At 43.4% G+C, this 26,301-nt stretch overlaps 1 protein-coding gene across 1 annotated transcript in view; it reads right to left on the bottom strand.

Moving 5' to 3' along the window:
* The window catches only part of gpd2 (glycerol-3-phosphate dehydrogenase 2 (mitochondrial)), a 180,798-nt gene that overhangs the window by 44,810 nt on the left and 109,687 nt on the right, over nucleotides 1–26,301 (bottom strand). Inside the window, exons 6-7 of the mRNA XM_078552201.1 lie at nucleotides 12,406–12,569; nucleotides 3,547–3,711 (exon numbers count right to left, since the gene is read on the bottom strand). Coding sequence (XP_078408327.1) covers nucleotides 3,547–3,711; nucleotides 12,406–12,569 — 329 coding nt within the window. The remainder of the gene's footprint in view (nucleotides 1–3,546; nucleotides 3,712–12,405; nucleotides 12,570–26,301) is intronic.

Raw genomic sequence — 26,301 nt, 5'->3', positions numbered from 1 at the left:
GTGTGGGTGAGCGCTGTGATGGGACTTCAGGGAGGGTGCCTCCAGATTCCTCTCCAGAGGTCTCTTCAGAGCTGGATTGGAGGCTTTGGGTCATGGACTCTGTTGGCTGTTTGGCAGATGTGCCTGCGAAAGCAAGGGGAGGTAATTAGTGCATGGCAGTGGCCTGAAAAAGAGGACACATCATTCACAGCATGGTTTTCTGCTGGATGTTGCACTGCTAGATGCTCAATTGGTAGAGCAGCGCCAACCTCACCATCAGCACAGGACCAGTCCAGATCCTCGCCGGCCAGCTGGATGGCTTTGATTTCAAAGTCCGTGAGGGCCTTGATTTCGGGCATTCCGCCACCAGTCTGCCACCTCTCTCTCTTGTTCTGTGCCAGCTTGTCCTGCATGGATAGAGATGGAGAAAGTGTAAGCAGGATGTCTACCAGGCCAGATGATAAGTATGCCTGGCCTGTGTGGGTGGTGAATGGTCCCATGGAATGGGATGAGGGCAATGACAGTGTGTGAGAGAGTGAATGGTAATGTCCCTTGCACTGTCAGTAAGTACGGGCCCTGTGGATGTGTGATGGGTTTGTGAGTGTGTGAGTTGAGTGATGAGAAGAGTGACTTACCTTGGCAGAACGGAGGAGATCATTCATCCTCTTGTGGCACTGGGTGCTATCCTCTTTTGCAGGGCGTTGGCACTGACCATTGCTGCCACCGCCTCCCAAACTGGGTTAGTGCTGTTGCTGCCCATCCTGCGACCAGAGCGGGGGTAGAGGACGCCCTGGCGGGCCTCCACGGCATCCAAATGTCACTCGAGAGAAGCATCGCTGAACCTGGGGGCTGTAGTCTTCTTTAGTTTCAGGGCCATGTCTTCCGTGTAGCAGTGATGAGCTGGAAGCACTGAGATGTGTGCTTGCAGCTGGAATTTAAACATGGCGTCCGGCGTGATGCAGCAGCGGGGTGATGGCGGGCTGGCGAATGGGAACTAGCCCGCCATGGAAACAGCATGTTTCCCGGGAGTGCATAAATAATGAGGCGGGTTCAGGACAATACAGCATGAAAACCCACCAACGTTTTTTTATCTGCCCGCTACCACACAGTGCAAATTTGGGAAAATTCCACCCACTGTGTGGCAAAGGTTGTAGCCTTGATATTTACAGGGAACCCGGAAATTTGGTTAACTTGGATGTTGCACCAAGAACAAAGGCTCAATAACTTCCATCTTTGATGTCTATGACACATTCTTGGCATCACATGGAATGACAAATTTACCAATGAAGCAGTCCTTTTTAGGGCAAATATGCCAAGCTTTCTCATGCTATTCAAGCAAAGAGAGCTTTGTTGGTTTGGGCATGTCCACAGGATGGAAAATGGCCACATCCTCAAGGATATGCAATGCAGAGAGATGTCCTGTTCCAAGGGACTAGCCAGGTGCTCAGGGCTCCAATTCAAGGATGCTGTCAAAAGGGACATGAAAGCCCTCAACATCAATCACGACAAGTGGATAACTCTAGCTGACGATTGAAGCAAATGGATGGTGACATCAACTGTGGGCAGGAGTTCGCTATCATGATGACATGTAGCTTCAGAAGCTCCAAAGCAGATGTCAGAGACCATCCAGCACCACTGGCAAGGGACAACTTCACACGTGGCACTTGTAACAGACTTTACCTTTCCAGAATTGGCTTGTTAAGCCATCAAAAGAAGTGCCCATGATCTCATCTGACTTCATCAAAGTTCTGATTCTGCATTCCTATCATCTCTCGCAGATGAAAGGATGTCAGCTTGCTGAATGTAATGGCTGCTTCCCATTTATTTTTTTTACTTACGTTACCCAACCAGCTAAATTGATCAAATGAAATCGGAAAAGCTCGGGGAGGGGTGGTGGGTTGAGGAGAGGATATTGAGTTGGGGGTGTGTTGGCTGATTGCAGGAAAGGATGCAGGTTAGCTTAAGGGGCTGTGGGGACAAGGGAGGAGAACTACTCCTGGACCACAAGCAGTGCTGGAAAGGCACTTGCCTACTGGATCCAGCTGTTCTTGCCTCCTTTCAACTGCTGGGTTCCCAAGAGCTCTGGGAAATCCGGCCTACAGGCGCTAAATTTAAAAGCCTACTAAGATTTGAGGCAGCAGCCTCATTTATGTATTTAAATTATGGGTCCAACTCTTGAGAGCCAGTTATTCACCTGCCCTAAGACACCTCCATTAAAACTGGAACAAGTCCATTGGGTGCAATTTAGGATTCTCCCATCACCCCAACCCTCACAATAGTGTTAGAATTTCTCACTTTGCTTATGTAGTTTTAAAAAAATACAGCTGTTCAAAATAGAAAGAAGACATAATGGGGTGGATGGGTCGAAGATGCTGGACAAGGGAAATGGGTGGAACAGAATAAGATTAGTTCCTTACAGCACTGCAGAATTTCTGAATGACACCTGAAATAGCAGATTTATGTTTTTGCTACGACCATTTCTTGAAACAGGATTTTATTCATTTTACGCTCGCAATGAGGAGTCATAATTAGTTTCTGCTGACATCCATGTAATTAAAGTTAGAGATTATTGCTTTATGCTACTAGATTTTCTTCCTCCCCATCTTTCTTGAACCATCGATTTCTGGGTTATTGTTCCACAGGTGCTATGAACCTTTGGGTAGTTTGCCCACGTGCCCACTCTTTCTTGTGGGTCAAGGCAAAAACTGACAGCAGACTATTGTGGGGAACTTCATTGTCAAGCTGGTTTCTCACCTCAGTCAACAACCACTCATGCATGCTATCCAGACAAGGGTAGCAATCAGAAGCAGGAGCCTGGGTACCTTTGCCATCACCAAGTGTACAAGTTGAAACACTTGGGCATGGCAAACTTTAAGTCTCCCCATGAGGCAGGGACAGATTGGACAAGCAGTGAAAATGGAACAGTTCCATTTCCCCCTTGCTGCTGCCACTTTCCCATTCTACCACAACCAGTTTTGGGGACAGATAAGGAACACATTGGATTCAGCTGATAGCCTCATTCATAAATCCTAATTAGGGTATCAAAAGGGCCCTAGTGACATTTTAATAGGGTCCCATGTGTGAAAGCCGCCATGGTTTTCCTACCAGGCTGAGACAGGTTAGCAGCCTTTGGGAAGGATATAATGAGCCTTCAGGTAAGTGAAATAAATTTCCTTTGCTGGGTCAGGAGGAACAGCAACGTAATAATTTCTTGGTTGCAAAACACTTTGGGGCATATGTTTTCATATATAGTTATGTTTATTGTGCAATCCAAATTTGGCAGTTATTTTCCAAGAAGTAAAATCACACCTGGGTACAGCTCCAAACTTCAAGCAAAAATTTATGTCAGGGCGAGTTCAAAATTTCAATTACAATTTGAATATCAACACCTGCTTAGTGTCATTTACACATGTACCTCAATGCCTTCATCTATGGGATGCATTTGTGTTAAATAGACTGAATAAAAATTGAGTTCAATGCCCTTAAAATGACCCATCTATTTCAAAAAGTAAAATAATGGCACCGGTATTGAGGCAGTTAACATTCTTTAAGGTGACATGTACATACCTGTTTCAACATTCCTGCATTTGGCACCACATACATATTCTTTACCGGTGTCCGGATCTTTGTTTTTCAGTAGGCTCACCGCTTCAACGTAATTGGCTATGGCAGCACCATACCTGGCAGCAGTCAGAGCGATACTAAGGTTCATTCGTGCATCGTTGTGTTGTCCTGCAGCAGGGGACAGATTCCGAGGGAGGACATGAGTCACCTCAAGCCACTGACTTGTGGTATGGAAGTGTGTCAGAACAGATCTGTCACATCTGTCCCTGTCAGATTTAATATATCTCATTTTCAGCCAAGACTTAGAATACTAATTCTAAGACTAATTTACAGCACTCACCACTTTAAAGGCCCCAACAGTGTTAATTAACATTCCCTGTAAGCTACACAACATGAAAGGATTTTGGTAAGAAATATCTTGGTGCTCTGATTCATGTATAAACTCTTCAACTGTTTTAGAAAACCAGTGGTGATCTATCTCCCAAGTCAAAGGTCATAAGTTCTTCAATTTAAAGCAAAGGTTTTAAAAAGGTGAAAAATGAACAAAGCCTGATTTCATTAGCAAGTCATTCTTATGTATATCATTAAAGATTTATTACAGAAAAATCCCTGGTAAAAGAGGACGGACAGTAGAGATGATTAATCACATTTAATGTTGGTGTCTTGGGGGATTTCTCTATTTATTATTGCGACTAAAGTTAAAATCATGAATGTTGTGCTGTGAGCAAAATTGTTCTGCATTGCAGGGGCACAGACTCTGTGTGCCCTGAATTTATAATAACTAGGGGCTAGGTAACTGGTAGTAAGGTTAATGCTACCACAAGCTAATAGTAATTTTACCAACCGTCTCAAGAAAGATGAGGGACAGTTTTTGCAATCAAGTGCCAGCAATACTAACTGCTGCCATATTTGGTTAGCATGCGGGGCATAAAATCATTTCCACAGTTACTAATTCAGAACAGAAATAAATGTTTAATTGGACTATACATATTTAGCTTGACCCAGTTTTTCTGTTAAACCAGTTGTGATTTGTTATATAGCTTTTTAAAATTCACTCAAGTTTATTCATAATCCTTGCTGCTATGTAGTACACAAGGTATGTATGTGAACTAGAATTAAGACAACATATGCAAGATGTGCATGCTGTTAAATCCTCTTAACATTTGCTCCACAAATACAATAAAACAATGACTACAAAATCATTTTATTCTTCAATGCTGAAATTGTGAGTTTGTTCAGTAACTCATAAACAATTATCATGTATAGATTCAAACTAAAATCACAACTATTTCTTTTGTATTTTACACTACTATCCAATTAAAATAATAAACCTTGTAACCTACGAGTTTTGTTCTTTTCCAGAAAATGCAAATTGTTAACCTCTGGTCATACTTCAAGTGGCAACTATTCGAACAAGTAATCTTGTTAAATAAATAAAACTGAGGATATTTAAAGGTTCAGTAAACTAGATAGCCAAGATTTCTCATGCAGCTCTCTAACAAAATATATAGTGCAGCTACACACACAACCATCAAGTCAGTGAGCATAGCCAATTTAATCTGTGGCTCCCCCTGAGGTAAGCATAGTTCAGTGTCCTGCCCCCACCCCAACCCCAGCCATAATCCCCATTTCCTAAAGGAAGAGTGTGCATTGAAGTGAAGAAAATTCTCCACTGGGATAAAACGATCTAAAATGACAGGGACAATAATGACAGTGAATTTCATGTCTCCAAGTCATGAGTTTGCAATGCTTGACTGGGCTGACTTGTCCAATTAAATTGTTGCAGGTACAGCGGGAGACACAGTTATCATCTGCATGCTTGTGGGGATGGCTCCTCTGGGCTAGTGAACTGTTGTGGAATGCAAAGTGCTCCTGTTTTCTTACAAGGAGACAACCTAAAGGCTCCAATGCACATATCTAAGCACAGGAATATACTTCCTGACAAACACAAGAAGACTGTCTTGTAAGATTGCTTAAGCCCCACATCATACAGTGAATAAACAACTGATCTACCAAGAAAAGCGCATCCAAATACCAAGAAGCCTTGCCATGGCTTCCAAGTAATGTGTCTTCTTCAATATTCCTTCAGTTGCATGAATGAATCTGACAGATCACTGCTCAGATTTCAGTCACATTCCATAAAAAAAAATATGTTGCCTTTTTGCCTTCCAAGAGAATCCAGATATCAACAAATGTTAAATGAAGTCTGACAAGTACCCCTAAGAAACAAAGTAGTGAGTTTGCGGCTACAAAGGAAACCTTGAATAAATAGGACATGCTGTATACACCCAGGCTAACAACTAACATATGGTTTGCTTTTCTTATGCCAACATAGAGCACATCTACCCTGCAGTAGATTCTTGCATTAGTCTCTGGCCTGTGAATATTGTGGCTTGAATGTGAAGTTTTCTGTGAAAGCTTGAATTAATCCAGGTGCAATGGATTAGGTATTGGTCCTTCACCCATGGTACCAGAGTACAAATCCAATTGAGACAAAAATGGAAAGATTTCCTTGCACCAGGCACACTGGATCGCATGGGCACATTAAATAACTGGGCCACTGACAGCACACATCTAAAAAGGCATCTACGCAATTGGCTTCCTTTATTTTTACCCACAGCCCACTTGACTTCCTGTCAGTCATTGCTCCTGTGAAATTTTAGAACCAAAGTTACGGCACAGAAAGAGGCCATTAAATCTTGCGTGTGCTAGTCTCCTCAGTCGTAAAATGAGTTTGGGTAGTCTTGTTCTAGTTCTTAATGGACATTAGCTTATAGAAAAATGCTAATTCAGCACTTGGTGGCTTTCTTAAGGCCGCTGGGTAGATGTTGAAAGAAAGAGGGAAGAAATCCACATTGATCCAACGGGGGAATGTTTCTCTGAGGTTGGAGCAGAATGGAAAAACAATTACTCTGCATTTAAATGTGTTATACCTGACCTAGGAGTGTAACTATCTGCAGGTTGGGCCTGAATTTTCATCACAATAAAGAAGGTCTCCAGCTGAGCCAAAATAGCTCGAAGAAGCCCGAACCCTGAGTCCCGCCCCAAAACCAACATTTTCACAAGGGGGGAATCGTAATTCGCACATCCATGGTTCACTGAGGCAGCTGCACATATAAAATGCAGCTGCCTTCAGTCAGATTTGATTTTCAAAAGAAAGGAGTGGGAAATACAATTTGTGCACTTCAGGCTTAACAGGGGAAGGTGTAAACTCTGTGAAGTTATTTGGAGAGATAGGGTACCTTTTGGAGAGTTAAGGTGCCCTTTTGGATAGGTCTAAGGACACCTTTGGGGAGGGTAAGGTGTCCTTTGGGGTAGGCAAGGTGCCCTTTGGGAGAGGTCAAGTGTCCTTTGGGATTGTTAAAAGCAGATACGAATGTGCATGAAAAAGTGGATAAACTCATTGAAACTGTGAAGCTCATTGGAACTGTCAAGTTGTCAAGGGAACTGTCAAAGCTGATAAAGCATTTAAATCTCCCAGCCTTTAAATTAAAAAAAACAGGCTGCAGTTTTTTTTTAAAAATCAGTGCTTGCTATTTCACTCTGTTTGTTGACATAAGCCTGAGGGCTCTCATTATAGGATTTGTGCTATGCATGACTGATTTCACAGCCTATCATTATCACAGTGGGATGCCTGTCAGTTCAAAATGCTTATAAAGCCTTTGATGTGAAGGCTATGAATACAAATGCTTCTTATAAGGGATTACATAGTTGAAAGGATATAAATGTATTGAATGGGTTTTTATCAATGAGAGTGCTTTCTTAAAATAGTGAATTCATCGATAGACACTTAGAATTTCCTTATTTCATCTCATCATGGGTCCTGAGGTCTTCTCATGGTGGATACTGGGTCTGTTGGCATGGGGGACATAAGGGCAAAGGGTGATGGGGGCATTGTTGGCACTAAGTTTGCCTAGGGGCTATAAAGGGCCATGGGGAAGGGGAGAGGGGCATAAGTTGGCATGGAGGGCATTAGGGTCATGGGGGTGGGTAGAGCAGCATAGGTTGGCATGGAGGGTTTGAGGGGCCACAGGAGTGGGTGGGGCATGCATGGCATGAGTTGGCATGGATGGGGCATGAAGAGTGTGTGGAGGGGGTGAGAGGGTTTGATGGGTGTTTGGCTGGCTAGAAGGCTGTTTTTTGGGTTTTTTTACAGCTGGAACAAAATGCCAGAGCACCGAGGCTGGCCTTTCGTATAGCTCGCCTCTGCACCTGGCAGCCTGTGTGGCTGCCTCTGAACTCTTTCCATGAGCGGCAAGCATGACTCCTGTTAACACCCACCCCCTGGAACGAACATACAACTATCCAGGGCACTTTCTCCCGTGTTGGGTTTGTGGAACCAGTAATTTTCCTGACTCTGCGTTCCTGACCCGGGAGGGAAAATTCAGGCCTTGATGTCAGCTTCCACCTATATGGTAATGGCATCCAAGTCTACACCCACCACTTCTTCCAACCCTTTCATTGCGCCTGTGCTATCAGAGTGCCTTATCCTACATCCAGTCTTGGATGAATCATAATTTGCTGCAGTTAAACACTGGGGAGAGCAAAGCTACTGTCTTAAGTCACAAAATCCGTGCTCTTGCCACCAACTTTATCTCTCTACACGACCACTGAATCAAACAGTTCCCAACCTCAGTGTCCTGTTAAACAGAGTTTCTAGCTCAAATCTTCTCCATCACAATTATGACATGGTTTCACCTGTAAAACATCATACACTTCCACCCTTCTCAATCAATCCACACTAAAACCCTCAATCACATCGTTGCCACCAAGAGATTTGATTATTTCAGTGCTCTTCTGGCTGGATTCCCATTGTCTACACACCACAGCTCCTCGAAAAATCAGTTCCAGATTTCCTATCCCACACTAACTTCCACTCACCCATCATCCCTGTCTTCACTGACATACATTTCCTCCTGATTTCCCAATGCCTCAAATCAATTCATGGCCGCACTCCTGTCTATTCAGTCCTTCAACATTTGATGCCGATCCCTTGTGCATTTTGTTGCTCCACTGTTTATAGCTGCAATTGTCAGACTGCTTATCTGACATCCAGTACTAGATCAGCAGCAATTTCCTCCAATTAAATAGCGGCAAGGTTGAAGCCAAGGGGCCAAATCTTCAGGTCTTTGGATTGTCGGAGACCGGACGTATGGCTGAAGATGCATGTCAGGACCCTGTGGAAGTCCTGATGTGCGGACCTACGTGGGAGTTGTCTGGGAAATTTAAACCTCCGATGGGCGTCCCTGTTCCCTGGGACCCTGAGCGAATGTTTCCAACTGAGCTAGGTCAGAGACTTCAGCCAGTTCTATGGTACTTACCTGGGTAATTATCCGCGAAATGATAGGCAGATTAAAACCTAGTTTAACATCTGAGTAACTACACAACTGATAACCCCCATCACACCCTGACTGCACTCCCCGGCACCATTACCCCTTCCGGCTACCTGACTAACACCCTGACCCGACTACCACCTGACCCTACCCAATTACACCCCCACAGCCCAACTAGACCTCTGTTCCTGACCACCCGACTACCCCTTCCAACCATCCAACTACCAGACCCCCAACCCGACCTACCACCTCACCCACCACAGCACCTCACCCACCTGCCCACTTACCCTCCTCACCCACCCAACCCTTCAATCACTCAGCCACTCACCAAAATTAAGAATGGACCCTTAAACTTACCATATGGTAGCTAGTGTTATAGAAAGAGGGCATGTCCTGCCTTTCCCTGTCTCGACTCCATTCCAAACAAGCTCCCCGAGGGAAACTGCACTGCTTTTTCTGTGAAAGCCGGGATCGGAAGATCCCGGAAGAAACAACAGCAGCATTGAGTCAGGGGAATTTTCAAGGGCAGTGGAAATCCGACAATCATTGTCGCTTCTCGGAAGATTGGGGCCATTGTCTTCGGTTCCTGCCCCAAATTCAGTTTCTCCGTGACAGACTCCATCCCTCTTACTTGCACATGGCTGAGACTGAACTAAACAATTCAAAACCTTGGTGTCATTTCTCACCCCAAGATAAGTAACCGACCACATATCTGCACCATCACTAAGACCACATCGTTCCATCTCTGTAACATCACCTGACTTTGTCCCAGCTTCAGTTCACCTCCTGCTGCTGAAGCCCTTTGTTACCTCTAGACTTAACTATTCCAGCACACATGTGGCTAGTCTTTCACATTCTACCCTCCATAAACTTGAGGTCATCCAAAACTCTGCTGCCTGTGAACTTACTCGAACCAAGTCTCGTTTTCCATCACTTCTGTGCTTACCTACACTGGCTCCCAATCAACTAACACCCTGATTTTAAAATTCTCATCCTTGTTTTCAATTCCCTCCATGTCCTTGCCCCTCCCTATCTCTGTAATTTCTTCAGCCTCACAACCCTCCACGATATCTGCACTCATCTAATTCTGGCCCCTTGAGCATCCTGATTTTAATCGCTCAACCGTGCTGTGTCCTTCGTTGCCGAGGCACTAAGTTCTGGACTTTCCACCCTACACCTTTCCACCTTGCTTTCATCCTTTAAGATACTCCTTAAAGCCTACCTCTTTGACCAAGCATTTGGTGATGTTACCTAATAGCTCCTTATGTGGCTAGGTGTCAAATTTTGTTTTATAATGCTCATGGGACATTTTATTATGTTAAAAGCACAACATAAATTTAAGTTGTTATTGTTCCTGTGCCTTCAGCTACCTCAGCTTCATGCTCTGGAAGTCCCTCTTTAAATCTCTCCACTTCCCTTCTTTTCCTTTAAAGCCCTCTTTAACTCTCACCTCTTTGACTAAGTTTGTCTTACCCATCCTAACCTTCCTTTTTATTTTGTTCAACACTGATTTTTTTCTCATCTTGTGGTGTTTTTTCTGTTAAAGGTGCTATGCAAGTTGCTGCTAATGTTGGCTTTGGGTGCCCAAATGGAGAGTGCTCCATTCCTTAATGACTTGACAGTACTAAAAAAAGATTTATTTTTATGTAGTTACTACAGATACTGCAATGACAACATTGTTTAATAAGTTCAGTATGAATCTTTATCAACACAAAACTCTTTAAAAAATGGCAACTTACAACTATATACAAATACGAAATGCAGGTTTATATGGGAAAGCGGTAATAGGTATTCTGTCTTGGTACCAAATGATCAAAAAGGGAATGGATTCAGGACTGCTTGTTACTCAAATATACAAAACAGTTCAATTAACTTTCAGCAGGCTAGGGCCAGGCTCCTGGAGGGCTGCCTTGCACTGTGTCCTTCAGGAAGATGAAATCCTGGGAATGGTTCACTCATCCTGCTGGAGGCCCACCTCCGATTAGTGTATTCTGCAACTGTCACTTATTTGGCAAAAGTCCCAGGCTTGGACAACCTCCTGTCATATGTTTTGATAGGCAATTTTTTTTAAAAATGGAGATAGAAGAAAATATGAGCAGACACAATGGTGTGCTGTATTTTATTTGTTTGAGTGTGCAAGTACTGTTAAATTTCTACCTTTATGTATCTATTCTTATTTCTACTCAATTTGAAAATTGTTTCCTTGGGTCCTGCAACACCATTTTCTGGCCTGTAAACAGTCTTAGGAATATTCTGGTGAGAATTTATCTACCCTACTGGGGTAATGGATATGCTTTTCAGCACAGCAATGTTTAGTATCATCAGTTCAATTTGTACTGGCAGATATGACACTGTAGCTCATTATTTAGAACTTGCGTTCTAAACAGATTATCCAATTTTTCAGTAATATTCTTGGAAGAAGAAGGCACTAAAACTATAATTAAGTTAATAATTCATAACCTGCATTTAAAACAGTTTGCTAGACAACAGAAATGGGTTTTTATTACCCAAAATACTTTATCCAAATGGTAACATTCTGAAATTTTGTTCACAGTTCTGTTTTCTTATACTAGCCCCGCCTCATGACTGATAAGCCCACAACTGCATTAAAAGCTCTTTAGGAATCTGCTAATTACCATGGCACTTTTGCTTATGTTTTTATAATAGACTGGTTCTTCTCAGCTGTAGAGCCTAAGGCCTGGATTTTGACCGGGGGAAGGCAGGGGGTGGGTGGCGTGGGGGTGAGCTGTTTTAAGGTAGGGAAACCCTGAAGGATGCATTTTCCAAACGTTCTGTGGTTTTTAAGAGGAAGGTGCTTTTAAACGTTTTTCCTGTCGGTTTCCCACCTGCAGCCAGTCTGCTGGAGGCCTGTTGGGCAAGGAAACCTACAGCACAAGGCTACAGTCAAGGATGGGAGAGGGTCTGATGGTGGTCGGGGAGAGGGGTTTTAATTGGGTCAAGCAGGAACATTCCTGTTGCTTCTGGCCCACATGCAGTGTTGTAAAGACTTAGGATTCAGCCCTTCTCACTTCCTTAGTTTCACGGGACTGGGGAAACATAGCTGACTGAGTTTAAAATAGAATGACTTAAAATGAAAGCAGATAGTCAAGCCACCTCCTTTGAGTCAACTAGTATCCACCCCTTATACATTAAAACGTGAAGTGGGTGGGTTGAGTGCAGGTTGGCTTCCTGTTTCAGGAGTTTTGAATTTTAACCTTTGATCCATCCCAAACCAAGCCGTTTTTGGGAACTGAGATCCAGCCCTAAAAGTTTACATGCTGTTGGGTGTTTGTCCCTTTCATTTTCTGTACATGACAGAATGATGTTTTCAAATACTTTTGAGAACCAACAGATTTTAACATGGATTAACTGTAACATCTGAAAATAGTAACCTCAAGCATTTGAAAATGAATGGATTTTTTAAAAATCCCAGCTAATGTTAAGAAAGTGCAAACAGCAAGATTACTTCGCTGATTCTACTTTTACAATTTTTAAAGCCCTTCAGACACAAGAAAATTAAAATGGTTACCATCATAGTAAACAATAGCTCCTACAAGCCGATCTTTTTTCAGCATGGGGAACAGTTCCAGAGCTCTTGACTTGGTAAGGACATAACTGCTCCTCAAACACTGACTTCCAGCCACAAAATCGTACATCTTTATCCCTGCCCAGTAATAAGGGAGCTGCCACCACCTAATGGATAAAAATAAAGGATAGCGTGATGAACTGGAGTGTAAATGCTTTACAAGCATATAAATCTTAATGCACTTTGTGAACTGCGGCATTGTTTCAAAGATTCTGTGCCTGCTAGAACAGAACATATCCTTATTATCAAAACCACCATAGAGGTGTTAAATAATTTCTTAAATAATTTCTTTGTATCATTAAAAATCTGGGATGTTGCTATCCGTCTTAAGAATAAAAGTCTTTTGTAAAGGCAGACCTTTGTCAGTTTTTTAAAAAACGTATGGTTGGCCACCCAACAGATTTTCTCACCTGCCAATTTACAATGTGCTATTGAATTGGGTCTCTATGTGACCTTGGTGCTGGTATACCATAAATTGACAAGTTTTAATATACATAAAGTAGAAGCAAATTGATTTAATCTATGTATACAGCATAACTTGAATTCTTCCCCGTGGCTAAAAAATCCAGTTATTCAATTCTTTTGTATATATTCCATTTATAATCATATAAGTATATTGCATTTTAAACTTAAAATACATCCATATGACAATCCCTGCATGACACATGAATTCATGTATGACCTGAAGGTATTTGACCTCATCATCATGACTTCCAAGGCCTCAAATGAAATAAACAATAGTTTCCCAAAATCCAAAATAATAAAATTGCGTAAATATGTTCTAGATTACCAAATATATTGTCACCTCCAATTCAAATCTTCCTCTTATTGGCAGAATTTACGTTAAAAAATCTACAATAGACTTTCCGTAGCCCTGACCCCACCTACACAGTAAAAACACAAGTGTGTTTAAACCCTGTAACTTATGCATCAGAGCTTTCGGAGAAAGGCGAGAAAACCAGTTTCTGCCCTCACCTTCGCTGGTGATACCACCAAATAAAACTATTGAAAGATAAAGAATTGGGTGGTGGATCAGTACATTGTCGCTGCATTTATCAGTTTTGCCAACTTAACGTTCCTCATACACAACAAAAGCAAAAATAAAAATACCTGGAAAAACTCAGCAGGTCTGACAGCATCTGCTGAGAAGAATACAGTTAGTGTTGCGAGTCCGTATGACTCTTCAACAGAACTAAGGAAAAATGAGAGTTGAAATATAAGCTGGTTTGGGGGCGGGGGGGAGGGGTTGGTGGGACAGGTAGAGCTGGATAGAGGGCCAGTGATAGGTGGAGATAGCCAAAAGATGTCATAGACAAAAGGACAAAGAGGTGTTGACGGTGGTGATATTATCTAAGGAATGTGCTAATAGGTGACATTAAGGGTAGAAAGCAGGACACGCAAGGTACAGATGGCCCTAGTGGGGGTGGGGTGGGGGGAAGGGATCGAAATAGGCTAAAAGGTAGAGATAAAACAATGCATGGAAATACATTTAAAAATAATGGAAATGGTGGGAAAAGGAAAATATATATAAATTATTGGAAAAAAGGGGGATCGGAAAGAGGGTGGGGATGGAGGAGAGAGTTCATGATCTAAAGTTGTTGAACTCAATATTAAGTCTGGAAGGCTGAAAAGTGCCTAATCAGAAGATGAGGTGCTGTTCCTCCAGTTTTCTGGTACATTGCAGCAGGCCAAGGACGGACATGTGGGCATGAGAGCAGGGTGGAGTGTTGAAATAGCAAGCGACAGGGAGGTCTGGGTCATGCTTGCGGACAGACCGAAGGCATGCAAAATGACATGCAGTGACGTCAGGCGTACGTCCCAACGTCACCACGCGTCATTCCGATCTTTTGTTCGGCGGGCGCGCAGCCGACACTGAACTGTCAAAGGCCAGTTAAGGCCATTAATGAACCAATTTAAGCAATCGACAGGGCTGCCCGTCCAACCTTAAGGTTGGCGGGTAGGCAAAGAGCCAAAGCGGCCTTTGCGTTTTGCATGAAACCTCATCCACGAGCGGGATGAGGTTTCATGAAGGTTTTATTTATTAAATACATTTTCTTTTGACAATTCATAAACATGTCCCAGCTCATGTGTCACTGTCACATGAAGAGACATGCCTGAATAATTTTATTCTTTCTTCTTTTCAAACTTTAAAACTGAACTTAATTTCCCTGAGACAGCTCCACTCCTCAAGGAGATTTCTGCCCTCTTTCACGCACATGCACAAAAGAGCGCAGGCCCCGATTCTTCCTCCTCCCCCCGCCCGCACAGGTAGCCAATAGCGCTACCAGCCGCACGTCACGCTGGGCGGGCCTTAATTGGCCTGCCCACATAAAATGGTGGCCCGCAGCCGATCGCGGGCTCCCGACCGGCCCACCTGACAGGCAGAAGATTCTGCCCATAGGGCAGAATTTTTCAGTCAGCGTGCGGGGGCGGGCCCGATTCACCAACATATAGAATGACGCGTGATGACGTCGGGCGTGCAACCCAATATCATTGCGCTGTCTCGCGATGTTTCGTTTGGCGGGTGATTGCTGGAGTTGGCTGTGCACCCACCGATATGTGAACGGCCTATTAAGGCCATTAAAGAACTGATTAAGATAATTGTTAATGCTGCCCGTCCAACCTTAAGGTTGGCGGCAGGCGAAAATGCCAAGCCACCTTCGCGTTTTTTTAGGAAACCTCATCCATGAGCAGGATGAAGTTTCCTAAAGCTTTTATTAATTAAATTAAAAATTTTTCATAAGTATAAAAACATGTCCCATCTCATGTGACACAGTCACATGAGGGGACATGTTTAAATATATTTTTAAACCTTTTATTCACTATTTACAATAGCGATTCAATCTTCCTGAGGCAGCGCCACACCTCAGGGAGACTGAAGCGCACTTTCGTGTGAATGCGCGAAAGAGCGCTGGCCCGGACTCTCCCTCCTCCCCCCGCCCACACAGGTAGTACTAGCTACCGCTCGAGTCTTACGCTGGGCAGTCTTAATTGGCCCGTCCACGTAAAATGGCGGCATGAAGTCGATCGCGCACGGTGATTGGCTCCGCGACCTCCCCCGCTGAGTTTGCCCGCCGCCTGAAAAATTCAGGCCATACACTATGGGCAGGATTTCCAACACGTAAAGTGATGCAGAATGACATCGGGCGGAACTCCCGGCGTCACCCAACGTCGTTTCAATTTTCAGGTCAGCGGGGGCTCAGCCGAATGAGATCTGCGCCCGCCGACCTGTCAATAGCCTATTGAGGCCACTGACAAAGTACTTAACCTAATTAATCGACCTGGGCTGGGTTGGGAGCCCCGGCGGGCTTCAGAGAAAGTATGAAGCCTCATCCACGGGCGGGATAGGGTTTCATGTAGGTTTTTTAAAATTTAATAAAAGTGTAACTAAAAGCGATGGACATATCCCAACTCATGTGACAGTGTCACATGAGGGGAACATGTCAGGGAAATTTTGTTTCTGTATTTTTAACATTTTTTTAATGTGGAGCCGATCTCCCTGAGGCAGCACTTAGATTTTGGGAGATGAATGCATTCTTTCGCTCGCGTGCGTGACAGAGCACACTCTTGGCTCAGGGAATCCCCCCCACTCCGCCCGCACAGGGAGCGCACAGCCCTTCCTGGTGGACGTCACGTTGGGTGGGCCTTAATTGGCCCGCCCACGTAAAATGGCGGCACGCCCCCGATTGGGGGTGCCGATCGGAGGCATGCCTCCACACGCCCGCTCCTGAACTTCCCCCCCAATGGGGGGAAAATTCTGCCCTATGGGTCTACAATTTTCACCAAGTCCCTAGCAGAAGGCACTCAGCGATCATTCCACACAGAAAGAAAAGATTCAGCTCATCCAACTCAAGTTGCTGTGCTCTTACTGATGACTGCTCACAGAGTTCTTATGGGACTGAATTTATGCAAATGACTCAGTTAGGCTGAGCTTTTTATCACACAACAATCAGGGATCTAGATTTTCTGATCAGCATTATGGTAAAGCTGGTGTTAATCAGTTTCAAATAATTGAATTAATGCAGCTGCAAAGACATTGTAAACTATAATTTTAATGTTCCACAGCCTACATAAGTCTACCTTTATTAAATATAAATATATAATATATTATATATACATATATATATATGTATAATATAATATATATATTATATATATATAGTACAAATTAGGAATCACCTATTCTCTCAGCATGAGGAAACAAAGCCTGAGGAGCAGGCTTCATCACAGAATGATTCTGGAGATGGTACAGTACAGTAACACATTTTGAGGCCACATAGTAATACAACCTGTGTTAGTGAAGCCAGCACAGACATCAGAAGTGGACATGCTCCACTGAAACGTACATCAAGGCCAAACCTACTGACATAAGCTTGGGGACATGTTTACTGAACAGATTGGGCACTGGAAGTAGGCAAATCTTCGATATACTGAGCCAAACTGAGTTCCCACCCAGGAAGAAAAATTTTGCAAATAAATCACGTTCTAGTTTGCTTGTGCTTTATTATTGAACTGAAAAGGCTCAGTCACTACCTTACCATGGAAATATGTTTAGATATGTTTTCAAATAACAAATTAGTTACCATACAAATAGAACACATTTATTTAAGACAAATATTGCCATTTCCTTTTGCCATACTGTATTATAAAGATCACGTTTGAAATATTAAGCAGATCTAGCAGCATCTGTGGAGAGAGAGAGAAACAGAGTTAACGTTTCAGGTCGTGGCATTTCATCCACACAGTTCTGATGAAAAGTCATCGGCCTGAAACATTAACTCTGTTTCTTTCTCGACAGATGCTACCAGACTTGCTGAGTACTGCCAGTATTTTCTGTTTTTATTTCAGATTTCCAGCATCCGCAGCATTTTGCTTTTGAAATGTTGGGCAGAATTTTACATTCGGCGTGTGGCTGCGCACCTGCCAATAATTGAAAAGCCTATTAAGGACATTAACTAGGTGATTAAGTTTAATTTTATGCTGCCCGTCCAACCTTACGGTTGACGGGCAGGCGAAAAGGCCAAGCGGCCTTTACGTTTTTTAGGAAACCTCAGCCACGAGTGGGATGAGGTTTCCTAAAACTAATACTGATGAAATAAAAACTTTATTTGGAAATAAAAACATGTCCCATCTCATGTGACACAGTCACAAGACGGGACATATTTCATTAAATTTTTAATGTCCTTATATTTTTTTTTCAAAAGCGCTTCAAACTCCTTGAGGCAGCTCTGTGCCTCAGGGGGATTGAAGTGCTCTTTCACGCGCATGCGTGAAAGGGCACTGGACCTGACTCTCTCTCCTCCCCCCGCCCACACAGGTAGCGCTCATCGCTCGCGATCCATGCAGGGCAGGCCGTAATTGGCCCGCCCGCATGGAATTGCGGTGCAGAGCCGATCACGGGTGGTGGTCGGTTCCGCAACCACCCCGGCTGCTCTCGCCGAGCCTGCCTGACGACTGGAAAATCCTGGCCATTAAGTTTTACTTTGTCATGTTGTCCCATCTTAAACTTTCCTCTGCTTCAAAAATGGAAATTTAAAATATCCTCTGAAGCAGACATAATGTTTACAGTGGCTCATCACTGTGTTCCACTCGATGTAGCTTTGAGTCTACATAGGATTATCCATCCAAATTCCTTAAAGTCTTAGAGGATACTAGTGCCTAAGACATTTTCCCCGAGGCAGCAGTCATCCTATGCCGACTTGAGCCAGCTTTGGTGTCATTATTGGTTTTGAAATCCCATCCGGGCCAAAATGAAGGACGAGTAATTTCTCTCTTTCCTTGCAAGAAATAAATGTCATTGCTATTGAAGTCAGTTTGGCGCAGCAGCTGCCTGTTGTCTCTGCGGGCACCTCTCGGGGCACTCCGGATAAGGACGGCAGCTCCTCTGCCCCTCTCCCAGTGACCATTATATCCAGTGAGGCTGAGATGGAAAAGCATCTTGAGAAGGCCGATGGTTCTCTCCACCACAGCCGTTGTGGAGGCATGGCTCCTTTTGTACCGCTGCTCAGCTTCTGTTCTTGGATGGCGGTGTGGCGTCATGAGCCACCTTCTAAGGGGATAGCCCTTGTCACCCAGCAGCCAACCATCCAGCCGAGCAGGAGCACTGAAGAGCCCCAGCACCTGGGAGTGTCTGAGGACGTAGGCGTCATGGGAGCTGCCTGGGTACCTTGCACAGACTTGCAGAATCAGCATCCTGTGATCACACACTATTTCTATGTTCATGGAGTGGAAGCCCTTCCTGTTGACAAAGGCATTGGGCTCACCTGTTGGTGCCTTGATGGCCACATGTGTGCAGTCTATTGCACCCTGGACACGGGGGAAGCCAGCAATCACCGCAAAACCTCTGGCTCGCTGTGTCTGGCTTGCCTGGTCCCAACGGAAGTGGATGAAGGTCAATGCACGGCTGAACAGAGTGTCTGTAACCTGCTTGACACAAGTGTGGACAGCTGATTGGGAGACACCGCAAAGATCACCCACTGGCCCCTGGAAGGGGCCAGAGGCATAGAAGTTGAGGGCAGCTGTGACCTTCAGAGCCACTGGCATGGGGTTTCCACCCACACAGTTAGCGGAGATCTTAGGCCCAATCATCTGGCAGATATAGTTGACTGTCTCCCTTGAGAGACGAAGCCTCCTTCGGCACTGCACCTCAGACATATTGAGGTAGCTGCTTCACCGCTTGTATACCCTGGCAGCAGGATAGTGGCGTCTTCTGCAGCCCCTTTCGCCTTGGTCTACCTCTTGGCCCTGCACCCCTTGTGCCTGCGCCTGTCATCCCAAAGGTGGCTCCCCTGAAGGCTGTATGTGCATTCTTGGCCTCCTCCCCCTTCTAGCCCCCCCTTTCTCCTCAGAGGAGCTGCCTCCAGTGGACAGTTCAGCTCCCATTCCCAGGCTAAGGGAAGGCTTCCTAAAACCTGCAGGCCCAGAAAAGATTCCTCACTGTAGAGTGCTGACCTGAAGGTGAAGAGTCCAGGCAAAGCGTCTGGAATGCGTTTTGAGGTACTGCAGATCACACAGGCAAGTTTCAATAACTTTGAAAAATAAATACTTGACAGTGCACACTCGCGGCCCCAGTGAGGGGTCCCGCCCGTGGATGAGGTTTATACGAATGTCTCCTACTCGCCTGCCTGTTGCGCCCGTGCTTCGATCCAAAGATTGCACTGGTGCTGAAAAATCAATGTCAATTGGTGAGTCAAGGGCCTTAAGTGGTCCATTAATTAATGGCGGGTGAGCATCAGGCATCATCGCACGCCCGCCCAAAGAAATATCGCGATGGTGCGCAGTGTCGTCAGGACGCTTGCCCGATGTCACCGCACATCATTTGGACATGGGGCCAGCCCCCACACGCCAAAGGGAAAATTCTGCCCATACAGAATGTAGAAAGACTTTTGGCGTGATTGTGCAAAGATATGAATAAATCCTGTTACAAACACGTTTCATATTATTATAACTAATGTGACAAGTGCTTTAAGACAATATGGAACTTTATTAAGGAAAACCACCAAAAAATAGATTACAGCAAATTGAAAATATACTGACCTAGGTCTGAGGTTCTGCTCAACTGTGCTGGTTTTATCAGCGCAATTGCCCCAATATCATCCTAACTGGCACACAAGATTGCAGAATTTTAAGCACAGATGCATTCAGCGCAACTCGAGATTCTGTGACGTTTTCTGCTAGTTTTAAAGACATCAAGTTAGAAGCAGGCCCCTTCCACAAAACTAATCACAGCCCTGGGTGAGTTAATCACCATAGGTAATTTCCACTAGCTGCAATCTTCGTTAGGCCTTCAAAGATGCTCTAAAAATTAAGCTGGAATTTTTGAGTGCAATGGCATTAATGCAATGACATTATGTATCTAACTTGATGACAAAATTGCCCCTTTAAAGCCATGGGCTTTTATTCTGCTAACAAGGCTATTATGTCGTACTTTATCAAACACCTTTTCAAATCCCTATACATAACATCAATCACACTACTATCATCAGTGCTATCCTGTTACTTCGTCAGAGAACTCTATCAAGTCAGTCAAACATGATTTGCCTTTAACAAAGCTGTGCTGCTTTTAGTTTTTGATCCATTTTTTTCCAAATACCAATTAATTTTGTCCCAGGACGTTGCCTCCAAAAGTTTCCCCACCACTGTCGATAGTCTCTCTGGTCTGTAATTGCTGGTTGTATCCCACTCTCCTTTTTTTTGGAAACAGGGGTGTAAAATTTAAATCCTTAAACAACAATACTATAAACATGCCCATAAAGACTCAGGACAAAAAGCTAACCAACAAATTTCCCTGTACTGTTTTTGACTCTTGTTCAGAAATTAACAAAAAGCTTTGATGATAAAAAGCAAATTACGGTTAAGCGGGAATAAATGGGAGATTTCAATTACAAAATAAACATGTGTGTGCTTGGAAGAAAAGCATGAACAAATTGTGCCATTGTAGCCTGCAACATCAAATTCTCCATTACAATAGCTAGTTGCATTGAGTTGCGGTAAGTTTATAGCACAGAAATAGGCTATTCAGCCCAACCAGTCTATCCTGGTGCTTATGCTCTGCACAAGCTTCGTACCCACCCCTTTTTCAACTTATCCTATCAGTATATCTTTTATTCCTTTAACCCACATAAATTTATCTAGCTTTCCTTTAAATATAGCCATGCTATTTGCTTAAACTACTCCTTGTGGAGAGGAGCTCCACATTCTTACCACTTTTTAGACAAAAAGTTTTTCTGAATTCCCTACTGGATTTATGAGTAAATACTTTATGTTTCTGGTCCCTAGTTTTGGTCTCCAACACAAGTGGGAACATCTTCTCAAGCTGCTGTACTATTTTTGCCTGCAGAGCATCAATGACCTTCATTTTCTTAGCATCTTCCAGAGTAAGGTACCTTTCAGGATGAGGTATCTTTGTGTTGGTATCTTTGAATCATGTTGCAAAGATAAACCTGCTTCGCCTATCCAAATAGTCCAAGCATCGAAGCAATGAGCAAACACCAGATATTTGTTTAACAAGTGGTCTGCTCTGGCAGCATATCACTCTGGCATGGTATGAGGACTATTCAGCCACAAGCTGGGGATGCACTAAGTAAATAAGGTCCCTTAGCATTCATAAACATGCCATGTGCACAAGGGGTAATCTTTCAAAACGATCAAAAGAGCTTCAATTTTAACTTTAGGGGCTAAATTTTCCCCCCGTTGGGGGGGTTGTGCAGGGACGGGCACAAACCCGGTCGGCGCCCCCAATCGGGGATGTGCCACCATTTTATGTGGGCGGGCCAATTAAGGCCAGCCCTGCGTGATGTTTGCCCGGAAGCGCTGAGCATTCCCTGTTCAGGCAGGGGAGCAGGATTCCCTGAGTCGTTCCCTATGCTCTTTCGTGCATGCATGCACAGGTACAACGTTTTTTTGCCCGCCCACTACAGCACTTAGTGCAAATCTGGGGCGATTCCACCCTCAACCATGTTGTTTCATGCCTCCTAAAACAGAGGGCAATACCACAATATCATCAGCTCTTACAATATGCTATGCTGCACAGTCTGAGGCAATCTTGAATAACTCAGTGATTTAAAGGGGAACGAAGGTTGACTTTGGTGGATGCATTCCAAAGCTTTGATGTGGTGCCTGTAGCAGACCCAGGGTTCGGTGCCATAGAGCAGGGTGGTTAGCAAAGTTCTCTCTAATTTTCCTTCACTGCGCATGGCCTGTTTCTTGCACATCGTAAAGGGACCGCTGGTTGTGTGCAGCCTCATTGTCCCCTGCACAGCTCACTCAATTGCTGTGCAGCCATGCACCCATGTGTCCACGCAGCTTAGAGGAAATGTTGGTGGTAAGGACAATAGCTTAGAAGAATTCGATTTTGATCTTCAGCTTAATGCCATGCTCCGTTCAGAAATGACCATGGGATCAGCCATCAGCTGAACTTGCTTTCTGGATGCAAGCACTGATGTTTTCATAAATAGTGGCATCCCTAGAGAGTGCACCATCAAGATATGCAAGCCTGAGACTAGTGCCATCAACGATTATGTATAACAAAACAAAAACAGAATTACCTGGAAAAACTCAGCAAGTCTGGCAGCATCGGCGGAGAAGAAATCAGTTAACGTTTCGAGCCTCCATGGCCCTTCGGCAGAACTGCAGCATAGTTTCAACAAGGGAGAAATATAAATAAAATAATAAATATAAATATAAATATAAATATAAATATGTATGGTACTTCATAGCGTGTGCCTGGTGCTGACTGAAACATAACCTCAGCCTTGGAGGCACTGATTTGGAGGTCAAAGTTTTTGGCAGCACTCGAGAATTTGTTTGCCATAGTCTGGAAGTCTTCCTTGCTATGGGCAGCTAGGGTATAGCCATCTGCTGAAAGAAACTCTCTTGTTATTTCCTCTGTGGCTTTGATGGAAGCATGCAGTTGGAGAGATTGAAGAGCTTCCCTGAACAGAACCTCGTGTTGATGCCTGCAGGCCTGTCTCTGGCGGCTTCCTTAAGCATTGCAGCAAAGAAGACGTTGAAGAGCTGGGGAGCCATGACACATCCTTGCTTCAAGCTGCTGGTTACCCCAAAGGAATTGGGCATCTCGCCACAGGCACAACCATGCCATCAGGCAGTAATTCCACCTTTCCATTACTGTTGCCTTATCAGTGATTAGTTCATTTCCATCAGCTGTTAGGATAGGAACAAAGGTTGTGTTGGGTGGTCTGTATACAGTCTTCAGCACATTGTAAAAACACGGATCATGCCTCTCAGCTAGATGTTGCAGCTCATCAGATTTTGCATTCCACCAGTCCCTTAAAGCATGGTCTCAAGTGTAACATACCTGGGTTCCCAAATAAATGGTGAAGGTATCCACCAACACAGGAGAAGGTTGAGAGGATTTTGGAAGCAAACAGACCAGAGAACTCAGGAAATTAATTGGAATTGTTTTGTATTATTCTAAGTTCATTCCTGACTTAGTTAACATGTATCAACTGCTGAAAGATGAAATAGATTGGGAGTGGTCTGCAGAGTGCCAGAAGGCATTTGAAGAAGTGAAGAAAGTACTGACTAATGATGCTGTTTTGGCCCACTATGATCCCAGGAAACAACCGGTTTTAACATACAAACATACAAATTAGGAAAAGGAGTAGGCCCCTTGAGCCTGCACCACCATTCAATAAGCTCATGGCTAATCTGATTTTAGTGCGTGATGCCTCACCATAATGGCTAGGTCTTATCTCATATAATGGAAGATGGTGTGGAGAAGCCTGTAGCATTTGCTTCACGTACCTTAACAAAGTCAGAGCAAAATTACTCGAGTTGACAAAGAGGTGTTGGCGATCATATATGGTAGTACTAAATTCCACAAATGTCTGTATAGTAGGAAATTCACTTCGTTAACTGACCACCAAGGCCTTTTGATCTTATTTGGCTCAGTGAAGGGGATACCATCCTTAGTGGTAGCACAGCTTCAGAGATGAGTATTGATTTTGACGGCCCATCAGTACAATATTAAATATCATAAGTCAGCAGATCATGGTAATACGGACTTTCTTTCAAGTGCTCCCATAAAGACTGATTCATTCTTAGCCACTGAGTTACCTGTGAATTACTTTAAATACACAAATGACATGCCAGTGTCTGCCAGGGAAATTAGTGAAGAAATTCACAGGGATGTGGTGCTCAGTAAATTGTGGCATGCATGGTTGACCTAAAGAGTGTGATGATGAGAAGTTGCAGGGGTATTTCACAAGTAGAAATGACTGAGTCTAGATCCTGTGGGGTTTCACCAGAGTTTAGAAGATGAGAGGGGATCTGATTGAAATGTATAAAATCCTAACAGGGCTAGACAGATTGGATGCAGGGAGGATGTTTCCCCTGGTTGAGAAGTCTAGTACTAGGGGCCAGAGTCTCAGGACACAGGACAGGCCACTTTAGGTCTGAGATAAGGAAAAATTTATTCACTCAGAGGCTGGTCAACCTGTGGAATTCTCTACCGTAGAAAGCTGTGGAGGCCGGGTCACTGAGTATATTCAAGAAAGAAATTGATAAATTTTTGGATATTAGGGACATCAAGGGCTATGGAGAGAAAGCAGGAATATGGCGTTGAGATAGAGGATCAGCCATAATCAAATTGAATGGCAGAGCAGGCTCGGAGGGCCGAATGGCCTATTCCTGCTCCTATTTTCTATGTTTATGAGTCATTATTCTGTCAAAGTTTGGAGAGAGATTGTTAGAATTTCATCAAGAACACACAGGGTTAGTCCACATGAAAGTAGTAGCAAGAAGCCATTTTTGGTGTTCAAAGGCAGACAGAGATCTTGAAGAACTGGTGAAAAATTGTGAAGTGTGTCTTAGAATTAGATATGGTCCACTCAAAGTTCCCTTCATTCCATGGAAAAAACATGTTGATTTCTTTGAAGTGGAAGAGAAAGAGTACCTTGTTTTGGTCAATAGCTATACCAAGTGGATAAATGTTGAGTCTTTGCACAATACCACATGTGCCAAAACTACTGAGGTTTTGAGAAGTTGATTTGCAATTTTTGGGTTGCCAGAGGTATTGGTGTCAGATAATGGTCCATGGTTTATGTCAGAGGTGTTTGAAATATTTCTGAGTAAGAATGGAGTCAAGCAGCCTCTAAAACCACCGTATCACCCAGCATCGAATGGTGCTACAGAGAGAAGTGCACAGATTGTAAAGAGGTCTTTGCAAAAGTGTAGGCAGTCATTTCCACGTTTCCTTTTGACATAGGCTAGACAATGTTCTGTTCTCTTACAGAATAACCCCACAGTCTACATCAAGTTGCTCACCTTAAAGTTATTTTTTAAACGTGCTTCTAGAACAAGGTTTAGTTTGCTTAAGTCTGATGTCAGTTGCAAAGTAAGAGAAAAGTAAAACAAAATGAAGATGATTCATGATACACAAGGCATGGAACTTAAAGAGTTCAGTGCTGATCAGAAGGTCATAGTGAAAAACATCTGTGGTGATAGGAGAAGTAATGTGATTGGAGTTATATATGACTAGGTGCATTCACATATCTGGTGAAGATTGGAGAGGGACTCAGTCAGTGACACCAATATCTCATTGGCTTGAAAGAGGAAATGTGATGAAAGGAGAGCATGATAGCCTTCCTATAGTCCTTCCACAGTTCAAAGTGAAAATCACAAAGAAACCTGAAAGTTTTCTGATATCACAGAATCCACTGTTAGAGCAAACTGAGTTAGAGTCTTCAAGGCTAATCAGTTAATGTCACAATCCCAGCCAGTAAGTAGAATTGGTAGTCAAAGTCAAAGTTCAGGGTTGACAGTCAGATATTGACAAAGCAGAATCAAGCTCTTGGAAATGGACATAGGAGAAGATACCCAGACAGGTTAATTGAAAGTATGTAGGAAGGAAGGAGCAAGAAGGTAAACAAGAATTGGAAAGTTGAAAGTATAAGCCTACTTTTCATTCCAAGATAGTTAAATTTTTTTTTATTATTTTGCTTTGTTGAGAAAAGGGCCATTAAACTAAATGGGGTTTTGAAACACTTAAAGTGCAGTTAAATACTGTTTGACTGAAAATGATACACAAAATATAAGATACATATATATTTCAGTCTGAAATAATCATCATTTCATCTGAAAATAATTAGTCGAATTAGCTTGCACATTGCAGTGTTTATTTCATTAATGAAGTTGTCAAATGATTTCTTGTCAAATGATAGTTTTGTTAAACACATACTGGTGATAATGAAAAACATTTTTTTTACATGTAAATTACTCTGGTAATATCAATCATACATGTATTGGTTGTGATTACAGTAAAAATAAATACGCAACCCAATCTGTTAAATTTCAGGTATTGTTAATTTTGATTAGTCA

This window comes from Cetorhinus maximus, chromosome 11 (genome assembly GCF_964194155.1).
Source record: "Cetorhinus maximus chromosome 11, sCetMax3.hap1.1, whole genome shotgun sequence".
NCBI classification, from domain to species: Eukaryota; Metazoa; Chordata; class Chondrichthyes; order Lamniformes; family Cetorhinidae; genus Cetorhinus; species Cetorhinus maximus.
Note: the sequence above shows the minus strand (reverse complement) of the source record. Positions and strands in the feature narration are given on the sequence as shown.